The 14,530-nt window shown below is 43.6% G+C and overlaps 1 protein-coding gene across 1 annotated transcript; it reads left to right on the plus strand.

Annotated features, from left to right (window-relative positions):
- Positions 1-8,376: 8,376 nt before the first annotated feature.
- LOC119310725 (chaperone protein ClpB1-like) lies at positions 8,377-9,798 on the plus strand. Its single transcript, XM_037586371.1, has 3 exons — positions 8,377-9,237; positions 9,313-9,510; positions 9,619-9,798. The coding sequence occupies exons 1-3, from the start codon at positions 8,377-8,379 to the stop codon at positions 9,796-9,798; spliced, it is 1,239 nt and encodes a 412-aa protein (XP_037442268.1).
- The last annotated feature ends 4,732 nt before the right edge of the window (positions 9,799-14,530 follow it).

The raw sequence follows: 14,530 nt of genomic DNA on the forward strand, positions 1-14,530 counted from the left end.
CGGGGGAGGGGCGGTCGGAGTTGTTCATCGGGCTGAGGCTTAGATGGATGGGTGGGGCGGCAGCCAGCATGGTCGCGGAGGAGGTCGAGGGGAGGGTGGGGCGGCGATGTCCACCGGCCGTGGGGGTGGGGGGGTTGGGGGGTGGAGGCAGGAGGTTAGGTCTGGGTAGGCCATGGTTGAGGAGGAGGAATCGTCACGGAACAAGAGAAGAAGGTGCGGGAGGAAGAAGATGAACAGGTGACGGCGTGCTCCTAACCGTTGGATATTGATTTGATGGACAAAGATAAAAGTGACAGGCGCGAAGAGATTTTCAGGTACCTGACATATAGGTGCCCCCGCTAATTTATTTTGAATCATTTGCCCGTAGCAACGCACGGGCACTTAACTAGTAATTATATACATGATAGTAGTACCCTTGTTCGGTTAGTCTCAATATACAGTACAATAGCGAACCGACATGTGGTTGGATAGTTAGAGGGAATGTGGTATTCCCAGCCCACCAGGGTTCAAGTCCTGGTGCTTGCATTCATTTCTGGATTTTTTCAGGATTTCCAGCGATGCACATTCAGTGGGAGGAGACGTTTCCGTCGACGGCGAGGTGCCTACGGTGACTTCGTAAATTTCAAGATGATATGCCGGCTCAGTCTTTCGGAGGTGCTCATAGGGGTAGGGTGTGCGTGCGTGCGTTCATAAGGGTGAGCGTATGCGTATGTATATGAGCGCTTGTATCTGTACTGTGTTTAAAAAAATATACAGTGCAGTAATTTAGCATGAGGAAATTAATTAGGAAAAAATAGAAAAAAATAATTATGAAAGAGAAAACATTTGCCAATCCATTGTTGCTTGCAGATTTGTGGCCAACAAAAGCAGATTAGTTAGAAAAGTTAATTACACAAAAGAAAAATTATTTTAGCAAATAGTCTCTACTCCTAATAGAGCAGTTGGTAGTCTCCGCCGGTCAATTTTCGTCCCACCACTTTTGTCCAGTTTTTTTTCGTAGGTTAACCTTCGTAGATTTTTTCCGCACCACCGCTCCGGCTCAGAAAAACCCGTACGATGGCCCTCCTCTTGATCCCGATGCAACCTCTCTCTTTCCCTCCTCTCCCGTGCCGCCGCTGCCCCCATCTCCTGCTCCACCGCCGCCCCCATCTCCCGACCTCTTCTTCGGGCGCGGCCGCAGGAGCATCTCCACCTCTCCACTCCCTCACGCAACAGCACTCCAAACCCCCACCCCCACGCCCGGCTGCCGCTAGGGTTTCTTACCCTCGCTGCCCCGCCGCGACTCATGTTGCGGGCAGTGAGGATGGGAGCAGGTCGGTCATGTCGCTTAGTGGGTGGATGGTTGGGGCAGTGGCGCCATCGCGCTGGGCGGAGGAGAAGGATCGAGCCGTGATGGTCTGAGCCTGGAGGGTAGCGTTGTGCCAGATCGAGGTAGCAGTAGCCGGATCCGTGTAGATCAAGGCTCACTGTCGTCTGATCCTTGAAATTGGAGATTGCCATTGCACGGTTCGTCGATGGCCAACATGCGGAGCCACACAGTCTGGCCCACCACCTCAGGCGGTCAGGCCGACGTGGTGCCTCCCCGGCGAGGCCGCGACGACCTCTTCCTCCTCGCGCTGTCTCTGTCCTCCTGCTCAAGCCTTCGCCGTCACCTCCCATCCTTCGTGGCCTTTCTGTGTGGGCGCACTGCTGGAGGACAACGTTGAACATGAAGCCGAGCCCAGCCGGAGTGGTCTGACGCGGTGGTCGTGGCCAAGGAGCGGTGGTTGACGCCGTCGAGCAGGGGCCCCCGGTCGCCTGCGCATGGGCCGCGTTCTGAACTAATGCTTTCTACAACTGCAATGTTCCCCTCCACAACGTATCTTGTACAGGCAGAAGGAATGCAGTTCAGTGACGGCGTGGGCTACAACTAGATCAATGGCCTGAAGGCTTAATGAGAAGATGAAGAATGTTGTACAATAGTGTCCATCAACAAAGAGTCCTACTACTACCAGTTCGAGAGGCTCTACCCTCTTGTGATTGATTACTTAAGACTTCAGACAGATACCAAGAAGTTTAACTGACGGATTCTGTAGCTCCTTTCCTTTGGAAGGATTTACTGATGTGCTAGGAAAATGTGAACTAATGCTCTACCCTTAGGTGATTGATTACTTAAGACTTCAGACAGATACCAAGAAGTTTAACTGACGGATTCTGTAGCTCCTTTCCTTTGGAAGGATTTACTGATGTGCTAGGAAAATGTGAACTGATGCAGGATTCGGCAAGGAAGACCTGCAGTGGAGTCCGAGCATCACGTGCAGCACGTCGGCGGCCTGAGAGGGCAGCAGCTGCTTTCTTTTCTATGAGAAGATGATCGAGGGGGCCGGCGGCCGTTTTGTTTTCATCCTCAATGTGTCCAAGCTGGTCCCGCATTGGTTGCAATATTTCTGACTCATCGGTAAGTGTTCGACAAATTGTCAGGTGCTGATTTGAATCCTTGTCCAATTGCAAGTGGCCTGTAACACAGGGTTGAATGCACATTACCATCACACTGCCATGTAATTTTTGTTGGTGCGCAATCAAGTTGCTACAGTTCTATTTGTAGTTTATTTGCCCATTTTTTCTTTGTTGTCCATGGTCAGATCATGGTTTTTAGGCTATTGCATCGTTAAGTGCGTTCATTAGATTAAATTTTGGTATTGCATCGTTGAGCACTTCCTGTGAATTACATGAACCAGGTGTATGTTCTCTAGCCTCTATTGTGCAGATTTCCTTTTTTTAGGCTGTCCAGATGAGAACTGGGAAATGGCAATTTGGTTGAACTGAATCAGCTCCAAGCTTCTAAATTTATGCATATCTTAAAAATACTGCAGTGCTACCTCCTTGTAGTAATAAATAAGTGTAGTATGAAACTCATATATGCTTATTATTCTATTACTTTTGCATGTTCAAGTCAATTCCACTGATAAATCAAATATGTTTTTTATAACGTATGGTCCACTGTAAAAGAAGCAGAAGCATCATGTGGCATTGTAGTCATTGGTGAAGATTGATATGCACTCAAATGCAAGACTTATGATGGTGTTTGGTGACCTATAAGGATGATTGGAAAGCCTCTTTCCAAGCATAAGGTGAATCTTGTATATTTCACTTTTCTGAAAACTATATCGCCATTTATTTAGCCAGTACAATGTTTATTTTCTGAAAACTATATTGCCGTTGTAGGTTATCTGATTAAAATTACATCCCCTGCTTGTGTTTTATGAGTTGATTTCTACCATCTACTGTAACGGTTGTGCAATAACCTTTTCAAAGTGAGATATTTTTCTGTCATGAATGTAAACTTGAATTGCTAACACGCTGGTACTTTTATCTGATGAGCATTTGACATGATTTTGTAGTTTGTGAGGGTGGAAGCCAAAGGAAGAACAACATACAGTGAGGTGTTCTCCAATGTTCAAACAAATGTATCCTTCACTAATTGGCCATGATAAATCATCCCCGAATGCCACGTTTAAATATCAATGGAGTTTGCTATAATTTTGGATGGATTTATCTAAGCTGTAACTATGCAGTCTGCTTAAGAAGCACAAATTAAAGAGTATCCTGAATGCCACTGCAAAATAATTATCCTGTGGAGGTGATGCTGAACGGCATAAAATTCAATACTTCTATTACATTGTTGCCATGTCATTTTTTTGCTGATACATAACACGTCTTTCAAATATATATATGCTTGGGAACTGATTTATTTTCTTCCCTCTTGATTCATCAACTACCTCAACCAGCTACTGTCTATTACAGGTTGTAGATGAGATTTATTCAGAGCTGAAGTCCATGGCACATATTGGTCCAGGGTTTTTTATAATATGGACTTCTCTGTTCCCTTTCCACTTCTACGAATTAAGAAGCATTGCTCCCAATTCCATTTAGCACGGAACTGATACAAAGAGTGCCGGCCCGCCAAATGTCATGGTTCCAAAAAGCTTATTACAAACATCCACATGTTATAGAACCTCTAGCCAGCACCGTCACCTTACTGTCTTTGCAACTACGACAGTGGAACACACCAACCTCGCAGTGACCGGATCCGCCATGCCATGTCCATCCAACGCCGCTCTGCTTCGTGCTTCTCCCGAGCGCCCTGCTCTCCACCAACCTCCCACCCAGGCCTCTCCATGTCATCGCCAACCACCCTCCCTGTGCAGCGTCGACCTGCTGGTCGCGGTGCTGCTCTGCATCCTTGATGCTGGCGCATCTGGATCCTTCGGGGTGGCCCCGCTCTGCATCTGCTCCTTCTTCGTCCGTACCACCCTTCCTGCTGATCAAAAGTCTCGTCTGGCTACTGCAGCACTCCACTTCCTCCTCCCCGATGTCTGGTTGTTGTTGTGCGATCAAAAGTCTCGTCTGGCTACTGCAGCATCTTGATGTCCGCTGGCTTTGCTTTGCTGGTAGGAATCACCTAGATCTGGCGGCTGCTCTGCGTTCGTCATGTGGGGGGGTGTGGCCGGGGATTGGGAGAAATCCATGATTGGATAGATGTTGCTGGCCAAGACAACGATGATGCTTCACACCATTTCCATCTAAATGGCGCTGTTTGATCATCGGCCTGACGGTGGCTATAGGTGAACTCTGGGGGAAATCCATGATCGTATCTTCTATTTGATCGACCACGGCGTCGCTCCCCTGCACCGTAAACCTCCCTGGAGGCGTGGTCTGGAGTGCACCTATCTTGTCTTGCCTCCGCTTCTTCGATGATGACCGCTCCACCAACCCCCCCTTCGTTGCCTTCACTTTTCGTCGCTTCTCGTGATGCTTTCTCAAGACCCTCTCAGGGCTGCCAATATGTTGCGGCGAGCTTCGTGCTCTCGGTTCATCTTAGCTCAATGATTGAGCAAGATGCCTCACAAAGTTGGTTGTCGTTATGATTTTCGATGGCGGAGATCCCTGTGAAGATTCGTGTTTGTTATGACATTCGTTGATTTTGAGAAGAGATATTCAGGTGAGGAAACTTGCCCCGTTGATTCTCAAAAAAAATATTATCTTTTTTGTTTGATGAGAAGAATATTAGGCGGGGAGTGTATGATGCTTTCAACGTTCTCATTGCACTTCCTGTTACTGCAAAATATAAAAAGGAGATACGGCGGATGGGCCTTTCAAGTTACAATTATGATTATGAGTTGACTTCTACCATCTTGTCCATCTAGGGGTATTGGTGGTCATGCCGGAAGCCCGGAACATATACGGAATGAGGCACCCATGGTCAAGCTTCGATAGACTTGCTAAAGTTAAAGAAGCTCATGATGAACTTTAGCAGACAATGTCTCTGATGTTCAAGACAGAACTTTGTAAATGAGGACAATGTCGCGAGATGCAAATCTGTAAATATTGTTGAAGAGAACTTTAAATGTCTCTGCAACAACGGACCTGCAGCCTGTAGGTAATTGGTCTTGTGTCTTCCAGCTGCAATAGAAAAAGTCTAAGCGATCAAGGTCCTACTGTTCAATTAAGCTGGCCGTTTGCTTTCTTCTTGTGCCTACAACATGCTCGCTGAATTATTTTGTCATAGTATGAAAGCTTGTAAGTGCCAGATTGAGGCCCTACTAATAAATTAAGGTGTCTGCTTGCTTGCTTGCTTTTTTTCCTCAGTGTCGCAGGCTTTACTGTGAATTAAAAGGAATTGAGTTCCTCTGAGCGCAATTTATTTATTGGTGAACAGAAGGGCATGTAAAGAATTAATGGCAATGGAGCCTAATAGAACGTATACATGGCGTCTTTAGAGTAGCAGGGGATGGAATCTTTTCTATTTTCATGGTGAAGCCTGGTTTTAACTGCTAAAGAGTAGCAGGGGATGGAATCGTTGAAATACAATCAGTTCTTAAGTAAATGAACTGAGACTTGATAGTTGTGTGTTAATTGGTACAATATGTATTTTGGGCCTGAATTGTGAAGCAAACTGAGAAGTCCTGGTTGCTTGTTATTAGTATAGTATTACCTTTTTTGGGCCTGAATTCTGAACCTTGCTGATTTTTTTGGTTGTGTGTTATCAGTGTAGTATGCATTTTTTGCCTGAATCCTTAACCTTATCTAGGTATTGATTTTCTGCAATTAGTGATGCACTCATGGTCATGCGTATTTGTTAATCTACATTACTTATAGATTTAGTTGTTTTGATATGTATCCACTCGTTGGTTAGTTAACTGAAATTTGTTGGCAGTGGTTCTTTATTTTCTTTTACTGTTATACAGAAGCAGCGGACTGAAACATCTAAAAACAATCAGCTCTTTATGAATTAACTAAGACTTGATGGTTGTGTTATTATTATAGTATATACATTTTTGAGCCTGAATTACAAATCTGATTCAAATATCCTTGTTTTGTGTTGTTATTATGGTACACTGTTATCGAGCTTTGTTAATGATTTTTTCCAGTCCTTCCTGAACTTTTGATACTCTCTGCATGTTTTTGCATGTTAGTTAAGTACCAGGGCAAGCACAGATGATGTTCCTTCCTTTATTGAGTTTCCTTACTGTTATGCCGTCCAACTTTTTGTTAATATACACACTCGACAACTTACTGTTATAACGGCCAACTTATTTTTAATATACACACTTGATACTGGAACCCATGAACTCTTTGTCTCTCCCAGAGGACATGTTTCACATCTACTCATGTTTGTAAAAAAACATTATAGTCTATTATGTGTTGTATAGGCAAAAAATACATAATTGCTTCTCTTCTATGTGCTTTCCTGAATGAATACACTTGGTTCACAAAAGCCTTAGCATAATTAGTTGAACAAGTTTTGCCTATTTTTATTTCTTGCATCTCCTGTGGTAAGTTTTATTTCCTGGTACTTGTAAAATTGTTCAGATTACTTAGCTTTGTTCAACTGCCATGTTGACTAAATCTACTGTGCCTATAAATATATGTGCTTGCCCGTGCGCTTGCCCGTGTCCATGTCAGTTATGTTGTTATTCTTTCTTGAATTTGTAGGTTGAAACCAAGAGGGCATTGTAAACTTTGATGACACTTTGTGGGAAACCAATTACTTCATGGCCAGAGGTGGTTTTGGAATGGAGATTCCAGTTGAGAAGATATTCCTTGCACAGAAAATGATGATCTATAAGTGCAACCTTGCTGGTTCACAGCGATTGTAGGCACCATCCATTCCAATTGTCCATTGGTATAACTTCAGTATTTTATGTACAACTTATAGGCCGGACTGATTTTTTTTTACTTGCCCTGATGAAGCTGTAGACTACACATACGTTGCTGATTTTGCAAGCTATACTTGTGTAAATGTTGGTCCACCTTTCCGCTTTGTAATTCATTGTCATTTCAGATGATCTAGACATTTAATGTATGGAATTTATGTTGGCACTAAATAAGGAATATTGGAAGATAATATGCCACAATATCTATTATGAGGTAAAAAATAATCATTTTCTCACTTTAATATTTTAGTCATGACTTGTATTTTTATTTACTAACCTCTCTTCATAATTATTTTTGAATTAAATTTAGATTTTTAGAAAGTTGTAAAGAATAGTTCTAATTTTTGTGGGTAGAAAATCAAATTATGGTTCTTGCTTGAAGCCCTCTTGATGAACGACAACCCATGCAATAGCGACAGTGACCACATGGAAGAGATCAAGAACATCAGCAACATCTTACGGTGTTCCTCCTCATCGTTGTTGTCACCACCGAATAATGACATCCAGGTCATGAGAGTGAGACCGCTGCTAGAGCGTTGGAGCCTTCTTGAGAAGGCAACATACCTATGATCGAGAGAGATCGGGAGAGAGTGAGCGAGAGAGAGGGGGGAGATCGAGGGATGGAGGGAAGGAGGAATTGGGAGAGAGATCTTGCACCTACACATTGGTAGGAAAAACATGTTTTGAAATATATATGAGATTTGATGGTAAGTCATCATTGTGTTTGTTCCCTATACCGTAACCTTAATGTCGAATGTGTTGTAGAATTCTTTTTGATAAATATATTTTAACCAGTGATATTTTAGTATGATTGTAAATGTATCCATCCACATATCACCTCAAGAAACATTTTGAGTGGATGGAAGGAAGAAGGAAAAAAGAAGTCGCCAATGCAGCCCGTTGCAACGCACGGGCATTCTACTAGTAGTACTAGGATATGAAACTTGAACGTACTGCGAATCTGCGATTAAGCTCTTTCATAAACGATCAAGAAAAGCTCTTTCATAACATGATTCAATGTGGAATAATTGTAGTCGGATACGTACAAATTCCAACTTTATAACATAAATAAGGGTATACTTGAGCGATCGACCTCCCAAACTAGAGCGTCGATTGTTGCTGTCCTGGCGCTGGAAGCTAGCTATCAATTGATCGGTCGGTATTGCCGGCGCCGGCGACGATGTCGTCCGCGTCAAGGTGGACGTTCGCCCCGCCGTCTCACCAACCAACCAGCAGCTTGTCGGCACAATGGAACAATTCCAGCGACATCACCAAGGCTGTTATCTTGTCCGGAGCGACGGCGACCGTAACGCTGGCGGCGATGATCCTGTGTGATGTGGCGTGGACGAAATATGACCGGCGCCGGCGGCGAAAGGCAAGCCTGAGCACGTTCGGCCGGGACATGACGGCCACGGCCGGCAAGAGTGACCCGGTGGTCGGCCGTGACGACGAGATCGACCGCGTCGTCCGCATCCTGTGCCGCCGGACCAAGAACTGCGCCGCGCTCGTCGGTGCCCCAGGGGTCGGCAAGACGGCCATCGCCGAGGGCCTTGCGCAGCGTGTCGCTGCTGGCAAAGTCCCCGCGCCGCTCCTTGGGGCGCGCGTCGTGGAACTGGACGTCGCGGGCATGGTGTCCGGTACGGTCTGGCGTGGCATGTTCGAGGAGCGCATGAAGGACGTGATACAGCAGAAGGAGGATTCTGGCGGCAAGGTGATTCTGTTCATCGACGAGATGCACATGCTTATTGAAGCTGGTGATTGGCAGGATCGCCATGACACGGCTAACATGCTGAAGCCGGCATTGGCCCGTGGCCGCATCGGGTGCGTCGGTGCCACCACGTTAGACGAGTACAGCAAGCACGTTGAGAAGGACCCGGCGCTTGAGCGGCGGTTCCAGAAGGTGCACGTCGATGAGCAGGCGACGATTGGCATCCTCCGGGGTCTAAAGAAGGGTTTCGAAGAGCACCATGAAATCAAAATTCAGGATGCTGCAATTGTTGCTGCGGCGCAGCTCGCTGGACGCTATGTCACCGGCCGAATAGTAGTTATCCTGTGAAAGATGTTTATGCCTTGAAACGACTGATTCATATGGCTTGAATTAATTATCCATTTGCAGGTGCATGAATATTTCAAGCCGGAGCTTCTCAATAGATTAAGCCAGATTGTTATATTTGATCCGGTTTCACACGAGCAACTAATGGAGGTTGTGAAAATGCAAATGAAGAGTGCCACCACGAGAGTAGCAAATAAGGGAATATCTTTATCCGTGAGTGATGCTGCATTGGACGTCATTTTGTCGCAGTCATACAACCCAGTAAGTATATGTTTGTCCTTAATTATAGTGTACGTGATCAATCTCCATTTTCGCACAATCGTGCATATTCACTCTCCAAGTGGATCGGATATGCTAACTATTTCGTAGATGTATGGTGCAAGGCCCATAAGAAGCTGGGTGCAGAATAATGTGATGCCGGTGATCTCCGAGATACTGGTAAAAAAGAAAGCTAGCAAGGGCTCGAGAATCCTCATAGATGCTGCAGACAACAAGAAGGGGCTGAAGTATGATGTGGTGAAGGAAGAGGTAGTGGATGCACATGGTTGAAGCACCAGTCGTCGACGACTCCCAGGACAAAGGCGATGGTTTGGTCGTCGACAATCCTGCAGTGATAACGTCGCACGCTCCAGGACTTTACAGAAGATTGTATTCTCGTTTCGGTTTTGTTCTGAACTAGTACGAAGTTCCTTGTAGCTGTCCGTAATAACTTAATTAGGTGCAGAAGACGGCTGCCATGAACTTATCTCTCAACAGGATAGAGAGCAAATATTGCTGATTTGTCTTATGATTTATTGTTGCAATTCAAGTCTCTTGTGCTTCCTGACTTTGTCAACCAAAAAATATTTTACTTGCTCTATTGCATTGTTTGGGTCAGCTATCTCACTTTTTTTTCAACTGAAGGTGGCAAAGAATAACCTTGGACATATCTTGCGGCAAGAATTGGATGCATTAACTCACTAATAGTCGGATTGCAGTTTCACAGTGCAGGTAGTGCAACAATATGAAAATTAGGGGGGCTCAGATGTGGCTATAGTGCTCGAATGTAAGCAACTTGCACTGGATTTTGCGCAGGTTTCATACATACATTGCTTATGTGAAGCAAACGAGGTTGCCAATAATTTAGCCAAGAACTCCTTTAGTATAGGTGTCTGGATATATTATTCCTTTCTGTAAAACCGATTTTGTACAACCCTAAACCCCTCTAGTGTCTATATAAACCGGAGGTAGATCGAAGGCAGGATCACAACATTGCTAAGCTAGCCAATCTAGGGTTAGCCAACTCGATCTCGTGGTAGATCAACTCTTATAACCCCTATACCCTCGAATATAATCAACCAGGAGTATGATTTTACCTCCATTAAGGAGGGCCCGAACCTGGGTAAACACTGTGTCCGTTGTTCATAGTTACCTTCGGTCCTCAGACATATAACATGGGCCCCCCACCCAAGATCTGCCGGTTTTGACATCGACACCCGGTTACTTCCGGCTAGTGATGAAGCCATGGATTTCTTCATTACTTTGACACAAAACAACATGACATATAGAACGTTACGTAGATGAGATCAGAAAAAAAATGGATCAACTTGTGCACATCCATAATGGGGCCATTCTTGTTAAACGGAGACCCTCGACCCCTCGGCGATCGTCGAACCTCGACCCCTCGACGATCCTCGAACCTCGACCCCTCGACGACCCTCGAACCTCGACCCCTCGGCAATCCTCGAACTTCGACGCCTCGACGACCGTCGACCCCTGACCCCTCGGCGATCCTCGAACCTCGACCCCTCGGCGACCCTCGACGCCTCGGTGACCCTTGACCCTCTACCCAAGTTCCCGACCCTCGACCGCTCAGTGATCCTCGACACCTCGTTCCGGATAAAAAGTAAGAAGAGGAAGAAGAAGAAAAAAAGAGGAGAAGAAGAAGAAGAAAAATAGAAGAAAAAAAAGAGGAGAAGAAGAAAAAATAGAAAAAAAATTCAATTTCTTCTTCTTCTCCTCTATTCCTTCTTCTTCTACTATTTTTTTCTTCTTCTTCCTCTTCTTATTTTTTTCTCCTCTTCTTCTCCTTCTTCTTCTCCTTCTTCCTCTTCTTATTTTCATTTTTCCTCTCCTTCTTTTTCTACTTCTTTCTTCTTCCTTTCTTCCTCTTTTCTTCTTTTTCCTTATTTCCCTTTTTCCTCTCCACTAACCTAAAATGCACTAACAGTAAAACTAACCTAAAATGCACTAAATCAGAGAACATGTATAGATAAAACTTTTCTAAAAATTTAACTTTTGCATATATGAACATATACATAGAGAACATACATACATATATGCATTTTTCTAAAAATGCAGAAAAAAAACATCATATATACGAACAAAAAACATCATAGGATCATCTATGAACAAAAAGAACATGATATGATGATCATCTATGAACAAAAAAAATCATATGATTATCTATGAAAAAAACACGAAAAGGGAGGAGGACAGGGAGGAGGGGGTGCCAGCCGGACCGAACGGGGACGAGGGGCGGCGTCGTCGGGGCAGGGGCGCGGGGTTGGCGGCGAGGATGGTGACGGCGATGATGGGGGCAGGGGCGCGGGCTCGAGGGGCATGGGTGATGGCGACAACGTACGAGGGCGGGGCAGGGGCGCGGGCGACGACGACGGCGACGACGGCGATGACGGGGACGGCGGACGGTGTCGGGGCAGCCTGGCGGCGTCGATGTGCTCGGCGTCGTCGGGGCAACTACGCAGATGAACTCTGCAAAAATCCTAAGTGCTGGCTTATATAGCACAACTATTAGTCCCGGTTGGTGGCACCAACCGGGACCAATGGCCAACCGGGACTAAGGGGGCATTGGTTCCGGTTGGTGCTACGAACCGGTACCAATGCTCACCTTTTGTCCCGGTTGGTGCTATCAACCGGGACCAAAGGCCTTGTGCTGCCCACGGCCGAAAAGTTTAGTCCCACCTCGCTAGTGTTGAGATCTCGAGAGTGGTTTATAAGCGATGTTGCGCCCACCCTCTTGAGCTCCTCTCAACTGCAGGCTTTTGGGCCTAATTTGTCACTCCTTGCCTATGGGCCTACTGGGCCTGCTGCGGGCCTGAATCCTGGCCCATGGTTAGGTTTCTAGTCGTATTCAGGCCGTGGTGGCCTAGTAGGTGACATTTTTACATTTTTTTTCAGTTTTTTTGTTTTCTTTTTTGCTTTATTTATTTTATTTTGTTTCTACTTACAGCAAAATAGTTACAGTGATTCTTTTTGTTTTTAGGTAATAAAAATTATAAAATTTCTGTTAGTGCCATTAGTTTTCCAATTTAAATAGTTTAAATTTGAATTTTTTGAAATTTGTGTGAATCACTAGTTTTTGAATAACTTTACTATAAAAATAGATTTTTGAGTAATTATTTCTCCTGCTATTTAATATTACTGTATTTTATGATTATATTCAAAAAACAGATTTTGTTATTTTAGTTTCTAACAAAAAAATCGTTATGATAATTCTGTTTGCTATTAAAGTTTCTAACAAAAAAATTTCTTTATGAAAATTATTTTTGCTTTTAATGTTTCGAACAGAAAAGGCTTTGATAATTTTAGTTGCATAAATTTTATGTAATTTTAGTTTCAGTAGTACTAGAGGTTTATAAAAGCTTTTTAGTTGATTCCTTTTGCTATTGGAGTTTTATAAAAGCTTTTTAGTTGATTCTTTTTGCTATTGAAGAACATTGTAGTTTTGTTTTACTTGATCATACAGAATATTTTAATTGATTATTATTAGTTTATTCCTTTTTTTATTAGTTCATTCTTTGAGTTAAATGACCCTTAAATTAAAAAGCACTACAAATGAACTCTGAATAGGTTGAAAGTTGACATGGTATCATAATTACACCCACATAGCATGTGCTAAAAAGTTGAGAGGGTTACGGGAAAAACTGGATGCACTTCATGTACAGAATGGACAATCTCTTTCGAAGTATCAGGCGGACGAAAACTCATCTGTTACAAAGAGATTTCATTTTTTTGAACTTATTTGGACTCCAACTTTTTTTGTGTTCAAAATGCACCATTCAAAGGCACATTATCAGTTTTCAACCCTTTCTGACTTCATTTGGTACTTTTCATGCATTTACTGATTTTTTTGACCTAAATGACCTTAAGCACTACAAATGAACTCTGAAAAGGTTCAAAGTTGGCATGGTATCATTATTTCACCCACATAGCATGTGCTAAAAAGTTGAGAGGGTTACGACAAAAATTGGTTGCACTTCGTATACAAAATGGACCATCTCTATCGAAGTATCAGGGTTTCAGACGAAAACTCATCTGTTACAAAGGGATTTCATTTTTTTGAACTTATTTGAAATCCAGACTTTTTGTGTTCAAAATGCACCATTCAAAGCCATATCATCAATTTTCAACCCTTTCTGACTTCATTTGGTATTTTACATGCATTTACTGGGTTTTTGAGCTAAATGACCATGAAATTGAAAAGCATCACAAATAAACTCTAAAAAGGTTGAAAGTTGGCATGGTATCATCATTTCACCCATATAGCATGTGCTAAAAAGTTGAGAGGGTTATGACAAAAATTGAATGCACTTCATGTACAAAATGGACAATCTCTTTCGAAGTATCAGGGTTTCGGACGAAAACTCATCTGTTACAAAGGGATTTTATTTTTTAGAACTTATTTGAACTCCAGACTTTTTTTGTGTTCAAAATGCACCATTCAAAGCCACATCATCAATTTTCAACCCCTTCTGACTTCATTTGGTATTTTTCATGCATTTACTGATTTTTTTGAGCTAAATGACCCATAAATTGAAAAGCACTACAAATGAACTCTGAAAAGGTTGAAAGTTCATAAGGAGGCAATATTCAAGGACATGGGATCAAACATCTTCGTGGTCCACCTGGGCAGCGACCAGCGAGGGAGATTGGAAACATGTGCTGAACAATGGCCCATGGCAATTTGATTTTAGTGTGCTTATTGTGAAGGAATATGAAGGAAACATTCGACCCTCAGAGATGGTCTTTGAGAATATAGATGTTTGGGTCAGCGTTATTGATCTGCCACCAGACAAGAGATGTGAGGCCTTTGGGACAGCCCTGGGCAACTGGATAGGCAAAATGGTGAAGGTGGATATAGATGGTGATGGTATAGCTCGTGGAAAGCAACTTAGGATCCGTACCACGATCTCAGTCTTTGATCCCTTGATTCGCGGTTTCAATCTGAAAAAATGAAAGGAGGACAAGCTTGGGACCTGGTTTGACTTCTTCTATGAAAAAA

This window comes from Triticum dicoccoides, chromosome 5B (assembly GCF_002162155.2).
Source record: "Triticum dicoccoides isolate Atlit2015 ecotype Zavitan chromosome 5B, WEW_v2.0, whole genome shotgun sequence".
NCBI classification, from domain to species: domain Eukaryota; kingdom Viridiplantae; phylum Streptophyta; class Magnoliopsida; order Poales; family Poaceae; genus Triticum; species Triticum dicoccoides.